At 46.0% G+C, this 24871-nt stretch overlaps 1 protein-coding gene across 6 annotated transcripts in view; it reads left to right on the plus strand.

Annotated features, from left to right (window-relative positions):
• DMC1 (DNA meiotic recombinase 1) overlaps nt 1–24871 on the plus strand; it is a 1265506-nt gene that overhangs the window by 842527 nt on the left and 398108 nt on the right. For all 6 annotated transcript variants that reach the window (XM_078683618.1, XM_078683629.1, XM_078683640.1 and 3 more), the window contains one exon: nt 21394–21485. In XM_078683618.1, coding sequence (XP_078539744.1) covers nt 21394–21485 — 92 coding nt within the window. The remainder of the gene's footprint in view (nt 1–21393; nt 21486–24871) is intronic.

Below are 24871 nucleotides of genomic sequence, written 5' to 3' on the forward strand. Positions count from 1 at the left end.
CGGGGCTAATGTCCTTATCTGTTAGGTTAATCACGGTTTAGTCTGCTAGTTCCTCATGTCCCATGACCTTGTTTTCATGCCCCTCCACTCTTCCTGCCTTGCCCCCTCTCTTTCTCCACCTTGTTCTCCTGGGGGTGGCGGTACGCCAATTCAGTTCTCGGTTTTCCTTCTTTATCCTTAGCACTTCCCGTAAAAAAGGGTTATCTGTGGATGCTCGGCCTGGTACGCCGTCCCCTCTCTACTGTTCACTCTCACTGGTGGCTTCGGAAATAGTCTCCTTTCTGGATGTTGGATTCCTTCAGCAGGGCAAGGCTGCCAGCTGTAGCCTGGGAGGGTTCAATGTCTTTGGATGCTGCTCTGTGCCGGGCCCCTAAATCTGATTTGCTGCTGCTTACAAGAACATATTGGAAGCTGTGGCGAAGTCAGGCCCACCGGCGATGCACAGTCAGCAGATTGGCTTGGCCAGTTGGTCATGGTCTTCTGTCTGTTCTCCTGACAAAAATCCTTGACAAAGTTTTAAATTCCAAAGTGTTAGGCCTCGACAGACCCTTTGGACCTCAAAACCTTCAGACCCACCTCCCTCCTCCCCTTCGCAGCCAAAGTCACTGAGAAGACCGTCAATGCCCAACTAACAAAATTCATTGAAGAGAACACCATCTTTAACTCCTTCCTGATCCAGATTCTGCAGCAATCACAGCACTGAGACTACCCTACTCGCCGCCACAGATGACATCTGCACCCTCCTCGACCAAGGCCACACCGCAGCCTGATCCTACTCGACCTCTTCGCAGCCTTCGACACTGTCTCCCACCGCACACTTGCCGCTAGACTCCATGACACCGGTATACGGGGAACCACCCTCGAATGGTTCTGCTCCTTCCTCACCGGCAGGACCCAAAGAATCAGACTGCCACCCTTCCTCTCCGAAAGCACAGAGATCAACTACAGAGTACCTCCAGGATCCTTACTCAGCGCTAAGCTCTTCAACATCTTCATGGCCCCCCTTGCCGCCATCGTCAGACAACACGGACTCAGCATAGTCTCATACGCCAACGACACCCAGCTCATCCTCTCCCTCCCCAAGGATCCCATCACCACCAGACTCAGTTTCCAGGAAGGAATGAAGTATGTCGCATCCTGGATGAGCAGCAGCTGCCTGAAGCTCAACTCAGAGAAGACAGAGGTGCTCATCCTCGGACCCTCCCCGACCGCTTGGAACAAGACCTGGTGGCCCACCGCCCTCGCCAGCCCACCCACCCCCATGGACCACGCCCATAACCTCTGCATTGTACACAACTCCTCCCTCTCCATGACCCGACAGGTCAACGCTGTTGCCTCCCCCTGCTTCAACACCCTCCGCATCCTTCGCAAGACTTTCAAATGGATGCCCCGAATCAAGGAAAACCATCACCCACGCACTCATAACCAGCAGACTGGACTACGGAAACGTCCTCTACGCTGGAATCAACAAGTCTCTGCTCTGCAAACTCCAGACCATACAGAACACCGTAGTTAGACTTGTCCTCAGTATCCCTCGACAAGAACACAACACCCAACACCTGTGAGACCTCCACTGGCTCCCCGTCAAGAAGAGAGTAACATTCAAGATACTCATCCACGCCTTCAAATTCCTCCACAACACCATACCCCAATACCTCAACCAGAGAATCTCCTTCCACATACCCAAGAGAAACCTCTGATTTGCCAACCTCGCCCTTGCCGCAACCCCATGCATCTGCGGAGCCAGAACAAACAGAAGAGCCTTCTCCTACATCGCAGCCAAGACCTGGAACGAGCTCCCGATCGACATCCGACATCCCCCTCTCTGAACATCTTCATGAAGACCCTTTAGCCCTGGCTCTTCGACTGACCGGAGCGGCTTATTTCCCCCCTCCCCCCCGTTCAGCGCCTTGAGACCCTCATGGGTGAGTAGCGTGCTTTAAATTTCCCTGATGGATTGATTGATTGATTAGGGTTAGTCAGGAGGATTACACTTTGAAATGTGTCTAAGTTCCCCAAGTCACTTGGGACACTACTTAGAGGTCAGGACTCAATCCAATAGAAGCCAATATCAGAGTCCAGGGCAGGCCCATTTAGAACTGATCAGCTGGGCTCTTCAGGAAAGGGCCTTCTTGCAGAATGTATGTCCCTGTAGCTTAAGAGGAGACCAGCCAACTGAATCTTGGAGTCCACTTCTCAGTCCTGGTTAAAATTTTAAGCAGATCCAGCCGTTTGAGTTCTCCTCACTGGTGACAACTGCAGGTACAGTCCTTCTGTGTTCCACAGGTCTATAGGTGTTTCGAGGAGGGTGGGGGGGTGCCACATTCATGCACAGTGTCAGCCTGTGGGTGGGGGAAGGTCCAGGGGTGACCCTACCCACTTTTGCGGTACAAAAGGGGGTGGTAATGGACGGAGCATCTGAACCAATCAAACACTCACACCCAGTGAAAAGATCTGGGTTTAAACCATCACCGTTCTTTAGCCCACTCTGCCACCCCAGTTCAGACATGGCTATATGCAAATCAGTCTGACCCTGTGCCTCATGGGAACAGTCCAGCTCGAACTGCCAAGCCATGCCTTCCCTGGACCGGAAACAAGCATCCGAGGACCGGTTTCTGGCATTACAGCCGTCTTCAGCCCGGCTTGCTTGAATCCAGTGGCAAAGTGAGAAAGGGACTCACGTCTGAGCATACCCTGCCACACTTAAATCTTCTTTTTAAGGGTTGCATGCTCTCCAGCACCCCATCATGACCAAATCCAAATTGTCTAAAGCAGCCAAGGGATTTTGGAGCTGCACTGCCCTATGCGTCAAATCAAAGTAGAATCAGATTGTAATTGACAGTGTTGCCCACCTCGGTGGTCCGCTGCTCATAGACCATGCCCTATTTTAAACAATAAACAGAGACGCAACAATAGCAGCAAAACAATAAGTAAAACAATGATTCTTGAGGCTTCTGTGTTGAAGATGTAAGTTTCTTTATTGTACGTAGTCAAAAAGCAACAGCGCAGCCAACGCATTTCACCCTTAACAGGGCTTCACCAGGGCTGCAAATACAATACAAAACTGATCAACAGCACTATTGTAAAATGCGTTTCTATTAAGATGCTAGTGCAGTGAGCAAATGTTCACAAAACATTTGAAACAATTCTCAATCCAATACATTTTAAAACAAAAAATATACCCGGATGGAAAGTCCAAAATTAGATAAAAGTTGCAAGTTACATACAAAAGTATGTGGTAAAAAAAAAAATCTCACCAAAACATTGAACAGACATGCATAGAGAAAAGAAAAAATGAGTAGGAATATTTTGGCTAAGAACAAAAAGATTTAAGGAATTCAACAATAGGGGAAAGTTACGGAGTTGTGTGTTGTATTAGACTGCAGGTCAGATAGAATGGTATCCCAGGAAGTGACAATGGGATATTTTCTGATCCTTAGCGTGTCTTCTCTGTGCAAGGCTATGCTTTCAGCTTATGCCCAATTAAGTAGTGAGTGCTCCCAGGCTTTGAACAGTGGGGTAACAGAAGATTTCCCTCTTATAATAAGGCGCTTAGCCACTATAAAGCTCAAGTCTAACAAATGGAAGGTCACACTGTTTATTGTGTCTACGGTACAACCCCAGGAGACATATTTCCCACTTTTGGAGATTCTGGCGCTATGTACACACAGATAAACTGGAGGTGATGCTTGTCCTGTAGGTATGCTGCCTGGTAAACCCCACAGCATATGTAGTAAGTGAGCATCTTAAAGAGCACAATGTGGACAGGCTGCATCCACTCTAAGATAAAAGGGGTTCCCATTAGCAGTAGTAAGGTACACCCTGAGTACTAGGTAGGGCCGTATAAGCTTAATCCAGGCACTGAAATACAAGGGTGGAATAGATGCAGAATGGCTGACAGAGTCCAGGAAGGAGAAGATGTTGCTGTGTCAGACAGTTGCAAGCACCTGGCAATCTACTGGACTTGGGCAGCAAGGTAATCGTGTCCGAAATGCGGAGCAGCCGGCCCTTTAACCCCCCCCCCCCATCCGTGGGAAAACAAACTTTCACTAAAGCCACCCCGCATTGGTACTTGTTCCAAATAAACTCACAATTCTGTTGATCAAACGCCCGAAAGAACGCAACAGGGATGTGAATAGGAAGGTTAGAAAAGAAATACAGAAGGTGGGGCAAGACCATAATTGTGAGCAATGCCACCCTCCTTGCTACTGCCGATGGCAGCGTGCGCCAGGAGGTCATCTGACCTTGTAGTAATGTCACTGCGCGAGTGACATTACCATCAAAGAGGCCAGACAATTTCTCTACCTAATCAACAGCATCCGACCCCTCCAGCAGGCCCACCATGTGTACATTGTGGTGGCGTGATCGGCCTTCCGCATCCTCCATGTGACACTCCAGGACCTTCACTCACTTGGCCATCGGTTCATCAAAAAGTCAAGTTCTTGGGCCCGATTCACAGAATGAACTTAAGACTCAATCCTAAACGTACTACTATTTTGGCATTCACAGAATGAACTTACTACTTTTGGTATTCACAGAAGTTAGGATTTTGTCTTAAGTCTGTCTTAAGTCTGTCTTAAGACAAACTTAAGACAAAATCCTAACTTCTGTGAATACCAAAAGTAGTAAGTTCATTCTGTGAATGCCAAAAGTAGTAAGTGCATTCTGTGAATACCAAAATAGTAGTAAGTTTAGGATTGAGTCTTAAGTTCATTCTGTGAATCGGGCCCAGTGAGTCTACGGCCAAAGCTCCGATTTGTCAGCTCAGTGGTATGTACCATGTCCACAAGCTTGCAGTGATCTGCATTAAGTAGCATCAGATTCAGATCTGACGTCACTGCATCGATTTTGCTTTACAAGGAGGTCGGGGTGGTCTCTACATCAGTGGCAGTCTTCTCCACTGCTGCCAGCACAGTATTGAGTTTGTCACTTATAAAAAGCGGGATTGGTTACATCTGAAGATCCTGCACTCCTTACCAGTCGGTCATGGTCTCTGGGGGGCTTCGAAGGTGCTCTCTGCGTGATCGCACACGGCTGTCCCATTGCGCCACACGTTACTCATCCATTCGAAGGCAATACCTTGTCTCCCCTCAGGAGCCTACTTGCCAAATCCCAGTGACAATGGGAGGATGGCAGCACAAGCAATCCCAGGGTTCCAGGAGCCTAACTGCTGTCACAGTGCACGTTGCAACAGTCAAGGACGCTGAGGGACCTGGTCAAATGAGTGCGGTGAGGCCGTCACCGGGGGACTCAGCTGGAACAATGTGGGCAGAGCCACGGGTGCCGTTCCAACACAAGCGCAACCACGCTTGCCTGAACCACATATCTACCAAGCATATGCGTGGTGAAGGCAGATAGCGCGGTCTAGTGTCCCAATGGACATGGAGAGGAAGAGAAAGCATCAGAACATGAAACTCCAGACGTGGATATGTAAGTGTCTGGAGACGGGTTTGAGGGGGTAGTTTTTAAGGGTTGGGGGTCGGAATCAGGGTTCAGGGCAGGGGGTCAGGGCAGTCTTATTAAAACAGGGCAGGCTTTTCGGGCTAAGGACGGAGAGAGGGGTTTGGGGTCATTTTAAGGGCTGGGTTTGGGGGGAAATTTTTAGGGGTGAGGGTATGTTTTAGGGCTCATGGCTGGGGATGGGGTTAGTTTTTTTAAGTGGGTAGGGTTTTAGGCCTGAGGAGTGGAGGGGCAGTTTTAGAGCAGGATGGGCTAGGTTTTAGGCTTCAGGTCAGGAGTGAGATAGGGGGATAGAATTTGAGGTCTTATGGCGCGGGGGTCACTATAGTGGCGATCTTAACCAAGCATAACCCCTTACCATACAGGCCTTTACTGCAAAATTGCGTGGTAAAGGAATGCTTGGTTAAGACGCATTTGTGGTTTGGGCTGCGTAGTAGAGCCACGCATGGTTTAGCCATACATACCTCTGTCATACAACCCATCACCGGGAATCTCCAAACGTTTACTAGTTGTCTAGTGGGTAGCTCGATCACGAATGAGAAGGCCCGCTTACGTGCGCCAAGCAAGTCCCATAGGTGAGCCGCCCCGGAGAAGAGGAGGCTATGGACCCTCTAAACCAGCTGCGTAGATGAGAGCAAGGAAGCATAGCAATATGGGCATCAGCAAAGAAACTCACTGCATATACCTCCAAGGTGGGGATGAGAAGTACTCTGCAGTCTTTATATGTAGCCTGCATGGCAGTTCATGCTAACAAGAAATTATTATTCAGAAGACCAGAAGATACACAGGAGAGGCAGCAGGCACATAACAAAGTAACACCTAATGCACAGTAATCAGTGCTTCTGGTGAGCATACCACGAACGAAGCTGCTGCTGCTGCTTTACGAGCTGCTATATTTCGTATCTGCACAATTTGTAAAATCTTGCTTTATTTGCTGCCCTGCGTACTTTGCACATACCAAATAACCTGATTTATTAGCTGTTCTGCGTATTTGCACATACTATACCCCGAGGACAACAGCGAGTTAGGCTGCTTCTCACTTGTTTTAAACAAAACGATATTGGATTTTATTAGCTGTTCAGCGCACTTTGCACATACCCTGAGGACGACAGCGAGTTAGGCTGCTCCTCTCACCCCTAGTTGTTCGGTCGCCGAATCCCGGGCTCCGTTCCACCACGGCTGTGTGCCGATTGTTTGGAGAGCCATTGGGAGGTAGGCGGACCAATCAGTGTGATCCCTGCAAGCCGGAGGGCGGAGCCAGGAGCCCGCGCTTCCCACTACCCCTCTACTTATACCAATGTGCTGGCCAAGGTGCAGCGGGCGCGACAATGGCGCGCCGAAGGTGCGCCTAAGGTCAGCTCGTCCGCGACCAGCCGAGACCAGGGGCCATACCCCCTGCTGGTGCCACTCTAAACTCGCTCGCCCCCATTCGCTACTCCCGCAATGAGCTGTTATCTCACGCTGACAAAAGGGACTATAATGATGGGTCATGCATTCGGGCTGGCCCAGGCCTGACTCACGGACCCATTTCCTTTTTTTCTTGTAAATGGTCCAGCATGGGTCACTTGCAATTAGATCGCCAGACCACGCACTACCAGACCAATCTCCTTTGCCTATATCTTAATGCAAGATCCCTACCCAGGCACTCTATGGACATCTGGGACCTACTCAAAACTAAGAGCCCTGATCTGGTCTTTATTACCGAGACTTGGCTGTCCGATAACAATGCCCCTGACTTAGCTAACGCGCTTCCCATTAATTACAAAATCATTAGACAGGATAGATCTGGAAGCAGGGGAGGGGGGGGCGCTGTCATCTTCAGAGATCACTTAACCTGCCTTTCTGAGCCTGTAATTGTCTATAATGAACATCAAACTTTACCGTTTCAAGTACTGTATGATGGTTTTATTATCCTAGCTGGAGCGGTAATATATAACCCCCCTGGACAACAAGTTAAGTTTGGTGCTAAATTGTTCACCCAACTTTTGCCATCCTGCTTAAAACATAAAAATTATCTTATAGTTGGTGACTTTAACATCCATTATGAGAAAAAGGATGCCCCAGTGGTTTCCCAACTGGAGTCCGACATGGAGATCCTCAATCTCAAACAATGGGTGACGGGCCCTACTCACATAGCAGGCCACAATTTGGACCTACTGTTCACCAATATTGAAGCTACTACAATTTGTGAGGTCCTGCCATTACACTGGTCAGATCACTCTCTTATAACCTTCACACTAAATTTACCAACTAAATCACAGAAACCTAGGGCAGCTCACAAGATCTCCAACCGAGCCTGGAGGCTAGTCAATGAGCCAAACTTTGATATTCATTTCCAAGAGGCCAACATCGAGTTCCTGGATGACTCCTCTGTATGTTCAGATGTAGATACATTAGACTCTGGAATACTTCAAATTCTAAATAAACTAGCCCCCATGCGGATATCCAGGAAACGATCCCATATGGAAAAATGGTACACCCCTCAATTAAAAAACCTCAAGAGGGAGTGTCAAAAACTAGAACACCTATGGAGGCAGTCCAAAGACAGTGCATCCAAGCTAAGCTATGTGCTCAAACGGAAATTGTATAATCTCACCTTAAAAAATGCAAAAAAGAAACATTTTTCCCAGCGCATCCACGACAACTGTAAATCAGCTAAAGAGCTCTTTAAAATAGTGAAGGAGCTCAGTAAACCATCAAGCATCTCCCAAACACTTGCTCCCTCGGTCGAGGCGTGTGAACGAATAAACACCTTCTTCAGCGAAAAAATAGGGAAAATCTATTCTACCTTCACTCCCCAACACCGCCCCAATAATTCAGGAAAACTCCCCGATACAGAGACCGCAACCAAAACTGCGACAGACTCGCTAGATTCAGAACCTACACCGACTTTAGAAGGCTTTGAACCATTCACAACGGATGAAGTTCTAAGAGTAATGAGGACAGTAAAATCTGGCTCCCCATCGGATCCCTGTCCCCATTATGTGTTCTCAAAAATTGCCTCTACACTCTGTCCCTTGATTACACAACTTTTTAACAAATCTCTAAGAACCGCAACCTTTCCGGATACTTGGAAGCACGCGTCCGTGATCCCCCTTCTGAAAAAAGCTGGATCCGACATTTTTAACCCTGAAAACTATCGCCCCATCTCCCAGCTCCCCTACCTTTCCAAGGTTTTGGAGAAGCTGGTCAATGGACAGCTGACCAGATATCTGGAAACAAATTTTCTCTTAGATCCTTCTCAGACGGGCTTCAGAGTTAATAACAGTACGGAGGCTACGCTGCTTGCAGTGTCGGACAGTATCAGATCGTCCACCGACCAAGGTGGGCCGGTGGCACTGATAATGCTTGACCTGTCAGTGGCGTTCGATACGGTCTCCCATAACTGTCTGTTGGACATCCTTCATAGCAAGGGAGTCCAATCCACTGCACTAAGCTGGCTGCACTCTTTTTTGAGCAACCGGACCCAGGCAGTACAGATGGGACAATTCCACTCTAAATCCAGCCCCATCAGTTGCGGAGTCCCCCAGGGAGCTTCATTAAGCCCCACCCTTTTCAATGTCTATATGTCATCTCTTGCTTATATTGGAAGGAAGTGGGGCATTGGCATCTGCTCCTACGCGGATGACACGCAACTGATGGTGGCCCTGGACGAAAAACCGGATATTATTAAATCCAAATTGCACAACTGTCTCTCGGAAATGGCTCAGTGGATGCACCCACACTGCCTGAAGCTGAACGCCGGAAAATCCGAGATCCTTCTGTTTGGCGGCGCCAAACGTGTGTGGGATGCCACGTGGTGGCCACTCACGTTAGGCATGATCCCCATCCCGAAACAACACGCAAGGAACCTGGGTGTCATTATGGATGACGCGCTGTCCATGAAGGATCATGTGCGAGTCCTTTGCGGTAAAGGCTTTGCCATCCCGAAACTTCTCGCCAGATTATTCCCCTGGATCCCCTTGGATTTCAGACGTTCCGTCACACAGGCCGTGCTGGTTAGTCGCCTGGACTACGGTAATGCGTTATTTGTGGGTATGAACGAGCATCTGTTCACACGTCTACAAGTACTGCAGAATTTGGCGGCTAAACTCATCTGCAATAAAGGCAAGCTTGAATCTGCCTCAGATTGCCTGAAGAAACTGCACTGGCTGCCGATGTGCGAGAGGGCTGTCTTCAAGCTGCTTGGCCACGCCCATAGGGCCCTCCATAAGACAGGTCCTACCATCCTCCCGGGGAAGATCGAATTCTACGTCCCTACAAGGAACTTACGTTCACTCCAGTCTGCCCTCGCTAGAACTAAACGCATATATAGAGTAAGGGCTGGTGGTCGCTCATTCTCCCACCTGGCAGCAAAAAAATGGAATGAGCTTCCCCCTGACCTAAGGTTTACCACTAACTACCTCCTGTTTCGAAAAAAACTAAAGACTTTCCTTTTTCCTAAATTCTAATGCTCGCATTAATGTCAGTCCGTAGGAGTTTCAGTTTTGGTATAAGCGCCTTGATATCCCCCGGGATGAGTGTTGCGCTCTATAAATACCGAAAAATAAAAAAATAAAACACTCAGTGCCACGGCGGGGCCCCCCAGGCAAGTTTCTGGTAGTAACACACAACACAGGGCTGCAGGCACTCACAGGCTCATGAAAGCATTTATGGTTGCATCCCACCGCATTGCACACTAGACCGCTGACTCGCGTGTAATGAACCTGGCAGCTAGAGCAGCTGCTGGTAGCCCTTAAAATAGTAGGCCAGACAATGAAGGCTGTGGGGCCCACACGGGGCACGGCGAGCACCAGGCCAAAGGCCCCCCTTGTCCTGCAACGACGTCCAGGTGGTCTGCGCCCTATCGTATACAGGGGCTGCGGCCCCCGCTGGCACGCAAGGCAGCATGCCCAACAGTCAATCTCCGTATTTGGAGAGGATAAGTGTATCCCCAGGTCTAACCCCGTTTTACAGGCATCCAGCACCGCCAGGGCCCCTTGGTGCAGCACGCCTCAGGGTCACCCCCTTGGCCCCAGCTGGAGTCCGCAGCACCACGTGCTGCCTCAGTCCCCTACGCTCGGGCCGTCTTCCTGGCTTGTTTCATGAATGGCCACTCTGAGTCCCACCGCTAGAAGGTCAGTGCCTCACCCCTGCATCCCACAGCCGCAGTATCATACCAGCAAGGCTGCAAAGCAGTGTAGGCGAGCGGGAAGGCAAGTTAGAGGCAGTGATGACGGGTTCTCTGTAAACTAGGTGCCAGATAAGCTGGGTTAGAGTGCGTCCGTCATGCCCACTGCTCAAGCCACACCCTGTCACCATCTGAAAGTGGTTGCTAAACATGAAGTTGAGAATCTCAGCAGGTTACCTTCCAAGAGTCCAAAATGCACACGCCACTCTGAATGATCAATTCAGGAATATCATGAGTGGATTCTAATGATTCCATTCTTCAAGACCTCTTCTGTGACTCAGTTTTCCCTCAATTAGATCTTTTCATAACCGCAGAGAACAAAAAGTGCCAGACTTCACCTCAACAAGAGAAGAAGTGATAATATAATGGATCAATTGGACTGGCAAATTTCTTTCCATCATTTCCCCTGATACCAGCGGTAAGTTCAACCTGACTTACTCAAGCCACAGTCTGTCCATAGCACTAGAATGGCCACATCAGTGGTGGTTCACACACCTCCTTTACCTGTCTGAACAACCATACAGGAGGCTAGTTTACAGACTTCTACACATGTTTGGGGGCTAGATTTTGTATCCCGTCCTTGGCAAATTGGCAGCCTATCTCCTCAACGCCTTCAATATGGCCACTTGAACCTCCCACAGGACTGTATGTACATTCTCAGGTACACTCCCATTCTCAACAGCTAATGAATCATATGGAAGAGATTCTGCTTATCTCGGTACAAATTTCCTGCTGCCATCTGTCAAGTAGAAGCTCTACGGCAATGTCTTTATCATTTGGTCCGATAAGGCTTACAGTTTTCTTCTTTTAAGGTCTACCTTATAGCCATTATTGCCAACATAAAATATCTCTCTCAAACCTCTTTCACAAGATCACTGTGTTTAAGGTTTCTTTTGAGTACATTAAAAATGTCTATACCCAGATACAGAGATCTTATCCTTGGTGAGAATTAAATATTGTCCTATCACGACTCATTGGGTCACCATATAAACCAAATCACAAGGGTTCTTAACAACAGCTTTCTGGAAAGCTGCTTGAGTTGTGGCTATAACATTTTCACACATTCAGTAAGATACAAACATTATGTTCCCATGAGCCATAAACAGTGTTCCATAGCAACAGAGTTGTCATGAAGTCACATCCGAAATCGTTGCCTATGGTAGGTTTTCATATAGATCAAATTATCTCATGGCACTGTTCTTTCAAAACCCTTCTTTTCTGGAACATAAATTTCTCCACACACTTAACATGAAGAGAGTACTAAAATTCTACTTCGATGAAACTAAAGATAAAATCCAAAAATTGTTGGTGAATTATGGTCTAGCTACATCCAATACTCACTGTCCCAGATGGATCGCTGCTTGGGCTCTGTATAACACTTTACCTGGCAAGCCAAAATCCCACTCTACTAGAAGTAAAGCAGCTTCAGCTACATTACTGTGCAATATCCCTATTACAGAGGCCAGCAAAACAGCCTCTTGGAGGTCTGTACACACCTTTATGAGACATTGTCTCAAATTGGATTGTAGGGCAAATGCCCAAATAGGCATTCTTGAGATATACTTTTGTGTAGTCTTCATTGATTTGTCTTTTTCCTCTTTCTGTTTCCTGCAGTTTTTTTAGGGGTAGGCTTTCTGGTCTATTCAGTGCTTATGATTATTGATGGAGATCTCCTGAAGGAGTTGCAAAAGTGCCTTACCTGTAATCCTTTTTCTCCTTCGGGGACTCTTCATTTAAATCATAAGCAAGACACCCTCCTCCCCTGTGGAAGGGATAAAGATAATTAATGTTCTTCATATAATGCTATCCTTAACTTGTATTGTAAAAAAGAACTAAGGTAACTGCCCACCTACAGGGCATAATAGGACACTGGAGGACTTGGAGCCCTTAAAGGCGCAGTATTAGTTTTGAACATGGAATATGGCAATATTGTCCTATTTTCCTTTACAACATTTTCTTTAAACAGGTTTGTGAAAGGCAACTTTTCAGTGTCGCCTATTTTCTCTAGTGACATTCCATATACTTTAAGTATATTTGAAGTGTCTTTTTTTAAAGTAAACTCCATTATACTAATGAATTTGGTGAGTATAGCCTATTTAGATACTGCTATATTGATTAAGAAGTTAAGGCTTTCCCTAAGAAAGGTGAAAATAGAATACAGAAATAAGCATTTTGGAAAAAGGGCTCCAGTAACCGGCGCATTGGTTGGACTGTAAAGTGGTTATGATTTCAATGGAGATTATCCTGAAGGTAAAGTAGGATTACAGGCAAGAAACTAAGATTACAGGCAAGTAACCTTTCCTACTTTCCTATAACCACAGTTGAACAGCATTGGTATGCTTGATATATATTCATAATATCACCTCCCTCCCCTTTCATGCGTCCCCAAATTACTTATTACTATTAATGAGCTCTGAAAACCTGAGCAGTTGAACTTCTGGGGGGAGTTGAGGTCTATGTCTTTTCATTTCTTTGGCTGAAGCTTGGGTCACATAATGAGTTTGATGGATTACAAGTTGTTTGTGGCTGTGTCAGTGTTAATTAAGTGTATATTTGCATTAGTACTTAAACATTTAGGATCTGAGTCACACACTGCACTTTGTACTTTTGTAGTACTACAAAACAGACTACAAAGTGTAAGTTTTGTCTGTACTTAAATGTGCTGAGTTTTTCGCCCAGACTGATTTGTCTGCGCACATGTAAGTTTAGATTTCAGTGGTAAATCTGGGAGTGACACAGGAGAGTGGGTGGAAAAGGGGGCCGACTTACTACTGAAGGATATGGGATTAGAGAGGAGCAAGATGAGTTTTGAAAGGGTCAGGAAGAGGTTTTGGAGGGGTGTCAACCACCCACACACGAGTAAGCAATTGGTTAACTTATGGGATGGAGACATGTAACTTACTCTTTTGTAGTAAATTTACACTCAGGCTTTATGAATACCAAACGTAGTAAAGTTGCTACAAAGTGCAAAGTTCTTCAAAAGTGTAATTTACCTTTGGGAATCAGGCCCTGAGTATACCGGGAATTTCTGGCCAGAATACTGGGAATAATTCAAGCATTTGACTACATGAAAGATACCAACACTGGAGAGCTGCATGCAAAGTAAAGTAACTTTTATTTATTTTCTATCATTGTATCTTCTGTAAATTTATGTTACTGAATCATTACTCTTCATCAAGTTGGGAATTCCGACAAACGATCCAAGCATTTGAGTCTACGAAAGATACCAAAGTTAGGCAGGTGTATTTACAAGGATGTTCATTTTTCATCTCAAGCCCTAGACTTTGGGATTCCTCAAGACTGGAGAAAAGTCACCCAATCAGTAGGCACCATGTGATTAGATATAGTAAGCAAATTGCAGTTTTAGTAAAGGTACCACCACACAATGAAACAGAGGAATCACTCATGGTAGGACAAGCAGATTTCTTAATCAAAGATCAAACAGGCTATCAAGTAAAGAACTTTAGCGTGAAATTTAGTTTTTTATTTGCGGCCTCACACATGACAATCTTAGAATAAGGTCGAAAAGGGGGAGAGGTCTTTGTGGGTTGGTGAGTCATGGAGAATGGGGCTTTGGACCTCCAGCACTGCGCCTGCACTACCCTCCTCCACAACAAGAATAAAATCATCAGGCGAAAACCTGCTATATCCTTGGGAGGTTTTTTATTTGAGCATAACTTTGTAGAGCATTCACAGTTGAGCTGGAAACCTATTGTGTGCACAGGCTTCCACCTCAATGCATGATAGTGGTCTTTACTGGGTCACAATGTGATGTATAAAGAAACTGTATGTCACGTGATGGCACCATGTAAGTTGGTAGGCCTGTTACCTTTTAGGCTTCTAGGTCCCAAAGATGAAGAATATATGCCTTTATCTAAAAAAAAGAGGATTCTGTGAGCCAGGTTAAGATGTTTTCTGAAACAACTAGGGCAGAGATTCTGATCTTGATAATGATCTTCAAGGTTCTAGATTTGGCCATCAATATGCCTTTTGATTTGCTGGACGGGAACTAGTTCAGATGTTTCATACCAGTCCACTAAGCCCAGCTGCAGAAACCTTGGTGACTCCCTTTTCCATGACTAATGATGTCTGTTGTCAGTGTGTCACCTTCTATTCCTGGCGTTTACCACTTCTTCCTTATCCTCTAGTTAAGTGGGGTCAATATAATTTGCCCAGCTTTTGGAAATGATCCCCAATTCTGGTGATGATGTTCCACCTTCCCTTTCCCTGCATGCCCTCACCTGATGTTCTTGTGAGCACTAATTCTTTTAGCAAGTGCTTTCCATAGTTTTTCTTGTAATAAAATAAAACTTCGAGGTGCAAACATTCTGGGGAATTTACAAAGGGGGGTTCACTTCTGTCTTACCCTTTGGGTTCCCTGCAGCAGGGCTACTAAAACACAGATGCTGCTGAATACTGGATTGCCATTCCACAAAAAAAACATTGGTGATGTAAGGTTTTGAGGCCCAGATTATTCAGATATAGGCGTTCCTAGAGAAAGGGAAATGTTGAAAGTACTTTTGATAGGAACGTTTTGACCGTACAAATAACTATCTGACAGAGACTTCTTGCTGTAGATTCCTTACCTTAGAATTTTCCCCAGGCATCAGACTAGAGCATGAACATTACCCCTACGCGCAAGTAGGTGATGTTGTTCAAATCCGCATGGCATCATCCACCCCAGAAGTGAAGTCCACAGTGCTTATGTAATGTCAGTTCTTTTATTTCTGCACCAGCCAGTGCAGATCCAGAGAAAGCTACCCCCAGTCACTTTTTGACTGTTCTTTTTTTAATTTTTGTCAAAGTTTTTTGGACTTGTTTCCTGGTGTGGCAGGTATGTCTACGAAGAAGCCTGGATTCAAACCCCAGTAGCCCCTGTCACCGGCAAAGGTCGGTGACGGACCACATCTCATCTGTCTCTGGTGTCTTGAGCACAACCATAACACCAAGTTCCGCATCGATTGTTGTGTCATGCACTACAAGGCCTTGAGAGAGCGATTCCTCAAGCACCTTGCCACTCGACATGCTGTGCTGGTCAAGAGGAAGGTCCTGGGATTAGTCGCAGAGGCAACCATCTTCGTCACAGTCAAAGTTGTCACACTTTGGTAAGTCCCACAAGAAGAAGAGTAAGAAGTCAAAGATGTCTTCAACTTCACCCCATCCGTCGAAGTAATCCAACGAGATGAGGGAACACTGTCACTCAAGGCCTGGTTCCATGGTTGAGTCTGCATGTGGGCCTTCTCCATGCCTCCCCAAGTTTTGGGGAGCTGGAGCGACCCCTGCTGAACTCTGAGAGTTTTAAGAGGCCATGCACCTCATAATTGGCCAGCCCATTCCTGCCGGAGCGCCTTAAGGCCCGATGGGATTTAGCAGGGCCCTTACTGGTTTCCCGCTGCCGGGTCCGCCCTCAGCACCAGTCAGGCCACTTGATCCTCAGATAGATCCAAACCGGTGCCCGTTTAGCTGCCTTGACCTTCCCCGGTGTCGGTCCCGCTGTTGACACTTCTGGCACCACTCCTGCCCTCTGGCAGCACTGTCCCAATTCTTGTCCCCTTTTCCGACACAGAGCTGGAGGGGCATCACCCAACTCCGGCACTGACTGGAGCCATTCCTTCTAGGCCAGAGCCTGAGCCCTATTCCTATGGGTAGAACTTAGAAAAGATTGGCCGGGGCCACTGGACACTGAGGAACACCAGCCCCTAGACACCAACATAGACTGTTGTGAGGAGTCGGCGATGCCAGTGGACTGGACACCTTCCAGGATACTGGCTTGGTCTCTCCTCCTACTGTGGCTAGGGAGGAAGGTGCCTCATTTGATATGGTGGTGAGGAGGGCGGCCAAGGTCCTGGTACTTCAGTTGCCATCTGTGATAGTCAAGACTAATGTCCTGACAGAGGTGTTTCAGCCAGGAGTCACCCATTCATAACTGCTTTTCCCATTTAATGAAGCCCTCATGGATGTCTTGATCGGGGTCTGGTCCAAACCCAACATGCCTGCTGCCATTGCCCCTCCCTAGGTGACTCCTTTTTCTTCACTCAACAGATCTTGGTGGTCCAAGCCTCCACTTCCAAAGTAAATCCTGACACATTCCCTACCACCCTGTTGGATAAGGAATCCAAAAGGCTGGACACCTTGGCTAAAAAAAAAATTATTTCACCAGCCTGGCATTGCAGTCTGTGAGCACAGCATGCCTTTTGGTCTGTTACTCCCATTCCCTTTATAGGTTCAGTTGCACAGGTGTTGCCCATGGTCCAAAAGGGGGCCCAGGCCATACCCTCCCAAGCCATGGCTGACATAGAGAGATACGCAGCTAAGTTTACAATTCAATGTGGGCTGGAAACGACCGACTCACTAGGCAGCGTGGTTTCTTCATCGGTGGCCTTATGGTGCCACGCCTGGCTGCAGACAACTTGCTTTTCAGGGGCTGTACAAGCTTTGCTTATGGACATGACCTTTAATGGCTCCTGTCACTTCGTTGACAAGGTGGACTCATCGCTGGATCGTGTCAAGGATAGCATAGCTAAGAGCAGGTCCTTGGGCCTTTCCATGGCCTCCCATCAACCTCGGTGCACCTTTTGCGGCCACGGAAGGGGTTTCCAGCCACGTCCTTACCCGCCTAGTTGCCACAGTGTGCAAGCTCCCCAGCCTCTGCATGGCTGAGGACACAGTACCTACAGACCCCATGGGTCAGCAGCCAGAAGTCAGTCCAGAACCACCTCCGCTCCCCCCACGGCAGCTGCAGCCTCCAAGCCTCTTTAGTTTTCCCTCCGACCATTATGGGCAACCAGTGGGAGGCAGGGTTTGCCATCACCTGCACCACTGGAGGTCGATAACATCGGACTACTGGACTTTCCAAATTGTTCGAATAAACTTCTTGATGCCCTTTGTAATTGCCCTCCCATGCCACCCACTTGCGCCAGGCAGACGGAGGACCATCTGTGATTACTCTGCCAGGAAGTGGCATCTCTCTTGGCCAAGGGCGCCATAGAGAGGATACCAACGCCAGAAGTAGGTTGTGGTTGTTATTCCTGCTACTTTCTGGTGCCCAACAGTGGCGGAGGCCTTCATCCCATTCTAGACTGGTGCCTTCCCAATTTCTTCCTGAAGAAGGAGAAAGTCAAAATGCCCACGCTCGCTCAAGTTCTGCTTGCCCCAGACCCAGGAGACTGGATGGTAGCATTGGACGTGCAGGACACATACTTCAACATTAAAGTCCTGTCTGCCCACAACCGTTACCTGTGGTACACGGTGGGTCACAAGCACGTTCAGTTTGCCATACTCCCTTTTGGCATTACCAGCGCTCCTCGGGTGTTCACCGTGATGATGGCGGTGATTGCACCTCATCTGTGGAGACCAGGGGTACCAGTCTTCCTTTATCTCGATGACTGGCTGTTGAAGGTTGGCTCGCCCTAGACAGCCAACTCTCATCTCCAGACTACAGCAAACCACCTGCACTCGCTGGAGTTCACTATCAGCTTGCCGAAGTCACTTCTGACTCCCTCTCAGATACTCCCTTTCATCAGAGCTGTTCTGGACAAGGTGCAGTTTTGAGCTAATCCTCCCGAGCTGTGTGTCCAGGATATTCAGGCTATGATACCAATGTTTCAGCCTCTATCCTAGGTTTTGGTGAGACTGACCCTGAGGCTGTGGGGCTCATTGCCTCCTGCATCATGCTTGTGACACGTGCCTTCTGGCTTATGCAGGCTCTGCAGTGAGACTTGAAGTTCCAGTGGGTGAAGTGTCAGGGAAATCTCTCCGACATGGTACAGATCTCAGAGGGTACTGCAAAAGATCTGCAGTGATGGTTAATGAACTGTGATTGGGTGGGTTGCAGACCCCTCTCCCTTCTCCAACTAGATCTGACACTAATGACCGATGCATCACTCCTGGGATGGGGTAGCCATCTAGGAGAGGTGGAGATCAGAGGCCTCTGGTCTTTGGCGGAATGCAGACTCCACATCAATCTATTGGAGCTCCTAGCAATCCAGCTGCCATTGAAAGCCTTTCTTCCCTCCCTCAAGGGAAGGCTTGTGCAGGTGTTCACAGACAACATCACTGCAATGTGGTACTGCAACAAGCAGGGTGGGGGGGGGTTGTGGACGCTTTGTCAAGAGGTCCTGCGGCTCTGGACAGGGCCAGAACACAAGGTCATATCCCTGATTGTTCAATGCCTGGTGGGCTTTCTGAATGCCATGGCATACTAACTCAGCCGAAAATACTAGCGGATCTCGAATGGTACCTCCATCCAGTGGTGGTGCGAAGTCTCTTTTAACAGTGACGAGAGCCTTGATTAGATCTGCTTGCCACTGATGAGAATACGCAATGTCAGCGGTTTTGCATGCTGGAGTTTCCAAGGCGGCTATTGTTCGGAGATGCTTCACGTCTTGAGTGGAGCTCAGGCCTCCTGTACGCCTTTCCACCTATACCACTCCTGCCCAGAGTTCTCAAGAAGACCGGGAATGACCAGGCCGAAATCATCCTTGTGACTCCAGACTGGGCTTGGAGATTTTGGTATCTTGAGCTGTTCAGCATGGCCATCAGTCCTCCGATCAGGCTGCCTCTTCAGGAGGATCTTTAGTCACAGCAACAGGGGAGGGTTCTCCACTCAAACATGTCAATGTTCAGACTGTAATGTCATCTTGGCAGCCAGACGTCCTTCCACCAAGACAGTATGCGACTGCTGTTGGGGCAAGTTTGTGGCATGGTGTGCAGAAAAACAGGTTAACCCCCCCCCCCATCTACTCCTCTTTCTCAGGTATGTCTGTTTATTCTTTCTCTTGCCCAGCAGGGCTCTGCTTTGGGCACCTAAAAAGGCTATCTCTCTGCCATCTATGCATTTCCGGCAGTTGCCGGATCAGCCATCCCAGTGCAAATCCCTATTGTACATAGGTTCTTGAAAGGTCTCCCACACATGTTCCCTCCTTCCCCCCGTCATAATGCCTCAGTGTGTCCTAAATTTAGTAACCATCTTTCTCATGTGCACTTTCTTCGAGCCGCTACAAAACTGGCCTATAAGGCTCCCTACAATGAAAATGGCCTTTCTGGTGGCCACTACATCTGCCCGGAGGGTCAGTGAGCTCCAAGCTTTGCCATTTAAGCCTCTGTACCGTAATATCTTTGTGGACAAGCTGCTTCTTCATACCAGAGCTTGCTTCCTTCCAAAGGTGGTCACTCTCCTTCGTGTATTCCAAGCCATCACCGTGCCTGTTTTTGGCTCCACAGCTTCCCTCCAAGGAAGAGGAGGGACTCCATCGACTGGACCCAAAAAGAGCTTTGTCGTTCTACCTTATTCATACAAAATAGTTCCAGGTAGATGACCAACTTTTCATGGGGTATATTGGAGCCAAGAAAGGGAAGGCCATGCAGAAACGGACCATCTCTTGATGGATCGTACTCTGCATTAAAATTGTGTACGTGTTGGCCAAGAAGCAACCACCAGAGAGCCTGCGAGCTCATTCCGCCAGAGCAAAGGCTGTCACTACTGCATTAGACAGCGGAGTCCCGAACCTGGCCATCTGCCAGGAAGCAACGAGGGCCTTCTGCACACGTTCACAAAGCACTACTGCCTGGACAGTCATATCCGTCGGGACAGGCACTTTGCCCGTTCAGTGTTGCACTTTTTGGTGTACTTTTTTTTTCTCTGACCCACCTCCAGGGCGAGTATTGCTTGGGTATCTATACTAAGTTAAGGAATCTGTGGCTAGATGTGTCTTATCAGATGAACAAGTTACTACCTTCGGTAATGCCTTATCTCATAGAGACGCTATCTAGCCACAGATTCCTTACTGACTCATCCATCCTCCCCACTCTGTGAATGGATTTCTATGGACAGGGCTGTTCCCCTTTTAGGGCTCTAGTTTTAGTCACCAGTGGTCAGTGTTATTCGAGGCTCCAGAACCCTGGCATGGAAAGTCATGAAAAGAAACTGATGTCAGTGCGCTGGGGTGGCACATATAGAAGCACCGCGCATGTCACTTCTGGCGCAGCCGACGCCAAGTGGAGCCAAACAATGCCACCTACCAACGCAGGGGTGCTGCTCAAAAAATATTTCCAGATCCATCATGATCCTTGGGGATAGTTCTAAGTTAAGGAATCTGTGGCTAGAGTATTTACCAGATAAGGCATTACCGAAGGTAAGTAACTTGTTCTTTACTTTATTTATGATTTTTGTTGAAAATATGTGTTTTAAAACATTGAAATTAAAATATACCTAATCTTTCACTAGCAATTTTATGACCCTTGGGAAACTGCTGGTTTAAGTCCAGTTCTAAAACTTTGTGAATAAGTCACTTGTGCAGGATCTAATACACATTACTCTTTATCTTACCATATGTATATTAAAACATCTCATGTAATTGTTAATACTGTTGTGTTTTTAATACTGCGTAGTTAAAATTAAGTCAGTTTCCTAAAGTAACACAATTGTGTTCTGCCAAAACACATACTAGAAAATATTACCCACTTACATTTGCATAGAACGCACATGTGAAAGTTATTATTGCCTTTCATAGCATTCTCAGAATATTTTCTAGTTTGCCTTTAATGCTTTCTTGGTTTGTCCATTCCCACGAGATGACCTATGCCTTTGAATTTGGCTTATATCTTTTACAGAAAGAGTGGACATAATGTAAAAATTTCGTTAACACATATGTTTGCTTTCTTATGCACTGAGATGTGATTGTTTAACTATCATACATTGCAGAAGTTAAACTTCATCTATGCATTTGTGTTGTGCATTCCTTCTTAACTCTGCAATACCACAGCCGTCCAGACCGCCTACGAGATATTGCTGACCGGTTTAGCGTGGACCATGACGCTGTGCTAGACAATGTGCTATATGCACGTGCATACACCAGTAAGAAAGCGTGGAAGAAAAAATTTCTCTTTATTGAAGTACATGTTGCATTTATCTAGCTGTGCATGGAATGATTGTCAGTTGGACAGAGTGTATATATCATAATATGTCAGTGTAAATTAGCAAGAGATTGTGTCTCATGGATGTGTGTATGCCAGGAGGTGGAGAGTACAAAATATTGTTTGCCTATTTGACAGTGTTTTTATATGAGTGTTTGTATGGTGAATTTAATGCTTGAGTTAACTCAACCAAATATAATTACTCCTGCCATTTTCCAAGCTGAAGCTGTTGTTTCTGTCTCCCTAATTGTGCTACTACAGAAAGGCACAAACCATATGTGAATTAGCTTTGACCCTACCCCAATAAAAGTAGAGTCCCATCTAAACTGTTAGTCGTGTCTCCTTTATATGGGAACACAAGCAACCCCATTCAGACATAACTTGTTGTACACTCTGTGTTGCTGCATGTGTGCATTTCATAAGTTAATATGCAAAAGGCAGTGAACCGGAGCAACAGTTTCGGTATAACAATTGTCTCCCATCTATGTAACAAATAATGTGTCTGATATTTTGTGTGTTTCTCTGTACGAAAAAGAACATACAAATGATATGTGTATGCGCGACCAGCTGACTTTGCCTGTCCTTGTTAGTAAACATCCACTTTGCAAATGTCTGTCTATTTATCTCTAGGATCATGTGAGGGACCATATGTTAGATAGTCTGGGTGTTTTACTGGGTTGTTTTACTGAACATGCATGAACAATAGTTTCTGCTCTGTGAATGGGTGTGTACGTGAGATCATTTGGCATGTCTCTGATACGGTGTGAGAGAAAGTCAGTGCAGTCTGTCTTATTGAGTTTGTCAATAAATTTATGGTAGGTTTGTCTGGGAAATAGTGCATTTTCCCACGTAGTGTCACATAGGGGAGATCAAGCGCTGAAGATACAAATGAAGGGAGATGGGCATTGATTATACTTGAGACTAACATGAACCCATGTAAGGGCTAATTGAATCAAGGTTTTCAGAATATCTAACAGATAAATATACATACAATGCTTTTCATAGGGGAGTAAACTACAAAATCTGTGGTTGTCTTGATTATCTGTCTTGTATTGAATACCAGTGGATCAGCATTTGGACAACTCTTGCATAGATATGTGTTTAAAAGAATTCTGTCTGGACAGGATGGAAAAACCCATAGTGGCACTACATCAGAAGAGAATGGTTACTCAGCTGACTTTGAGAAGAACGACATTTGTGAAGCAACTCTCTCCAAAAGTTTGTTTGTTTTCTCTGTAGAAATGTGTATTGTCATGCAAATGAGGCAGAGCAAATGGTGTGGGATCTTGGAGGATCTTCAATTGAATGAGTTCCTTTTTTTTAATTGAAATCAGACATATTACAGTACAGTATACAAAAAAGCAGAAAAAAACAAAACACAAATGTATAGTTCATCATAGTCAATCTTATGGTTTGATATTTCATTGCACCTGATCAATCCCTCCCCTTGTTTTTCCCATGGTTAACACCAGATTTCACCAGTTAATTTGATATCACTCAATTGCAGTCCATTCCATTAACCAATACCTTATCTGTTTTGTTCCTCCATCCAGACAATTAAAGGCTCCCAAATGTCCATGCCTTTTTTCATAGCTTTTAGCCCTTTACATTTATAGAGGGCAATTTCCTGCCGCCCAATATATATTAGCCTATACAGCCACTGATGAAATGTAGGAGGTTTCTGGTCCTCCAATGCTGTGGCAATCAAAAGGCGTGCAATTTCTGCTATTACAAACACAAAATCCCTCTGTATCAAATCTAGCCGCACCCTGCAATCATATCCAAATAACATCATTATAGAGGAGATTCTTATGTTTTTCCCCAGTGTCTGGAGCATAAAGGACTCAATCCCTTATGATCTAGCTTTCCACATGAGTAAAACATATGTAGCATATCTGCGGGACCAGTTTGACATCTCGGACATTCGTCAGAATGTCTCTTTCAACACTTAAAAAGTTTAGATGGTGTATAGTAACGATTATAAACTGTTTATATTGTTGAGCTTTTAAATTAGCCGACATAAAAACTTTTTTCCCAATCTCCAGTACCTTATCTATATCTACCTCCCCATCACTTAGCTTATTCATCCAGCTTAGTTCTATCTTTTCAACATCGTCCAATATATTCTTTAGCAGCTCTTGATAGAAATCTTTATTTCTATTCTTTGAGTTACCCATAGTCGGCCCCAAATTGATACAATCCTTAGAGATTCCTCTTATACAGTTACGTATTTGTAAGTATTTAAAGCACGAGTCCCGCTGTAGGCCAAACCTTTGAACCAGCTCAATAAACGTCATCAATTCCTGATTCGAATAAACCTCTGCTATTGTACCAATCCCCGCTTGTTCCCATTTTTTAGCCATACCATTGTATAAAAGCGGGAGTAGAAAGCCAGAATGCCAGAGTGATGTATACTTAGTATATCTCCTTATTTTACATATTTTCTCCATTCTTTTCCAGATTTTCACGGCACACTCTATACATTTATAGCCTTTTTTTTGGTAGTTTTTCAAGTCCTCTTGACTCTGAAATATTCCTCCTGCAGCTTCCCCTATCGGCAGTTGATACATAGTTGGTACTGATGGCATATCACTTCGTTCCTTTTCAAAATAATAGAGAGTACCTAATTGTTGCAGAGCGGTAGCCCAATTGTATAGCTGAATATCGGGGCCCCCCCGGTCAACTGGCAGGGTCAAATATTTATATGTGCGGCAGATTTTTTGATAGCTCCAAATAAAATTAGAAAATATCCCCTCAATTTTGTGTATTTTGCTTGCCGCTAGCTCTAATGGGATAGCCCGAAATAGGTATAAAATCTTAGGAAATATTTTCATTTTAATTACGTTAGTCCTTCCTATTATTGTAAGGTGTAAATGATCTATACGTCTCAGCTCCCTATTGATTGAACCCATTAATGGATCTATATTTAGTGCCCACAGATTAGTAATTTTAGATGTTAATATAACCCCTAAAAATGTTGCTGACTCGGTTACCCAAGGATCTTGTAGCGAGCAGTGGGAGGAACAGATCATTTGCATCTTGAACTTATTTAGAAGATATCCACTCCTCCTCCCAAAATGTTCTGCCATCTTTTCTACTTCTGTAATTGCCACCTGTGGAGCTGATGTTATTATGGCAATGTCGTCAGCATATGCCAGAATTTTTGTCTCCTACCTATAAGTAACTACCAGTTTAATGAATTGAATATTCAAAATTTGGGAGATAAATGGATCTAAATAAAATGCAAACAAAATTGGGGAGCAGGGGCAACCTTGGCGAGTACCGCTTTCTGCCTCCACCCTCCTAGACGTGTGCCCCATTATTTAT

This window comes from Lissotriton helveticus, chromosome 1_1, assembly GCF_964261635.1.
Source record: "Lissotriton helveticus chromosome 1_1, aLisHel1.1, whole genome shotgun sequence".
NCBI classification, from domain to species: domain Eukaryota; kingdom Metazoa; phylum Chordata; class Amphibia; order Caudata; family Salamandridae; genus Lissotriton; species Lissotriton helveticus.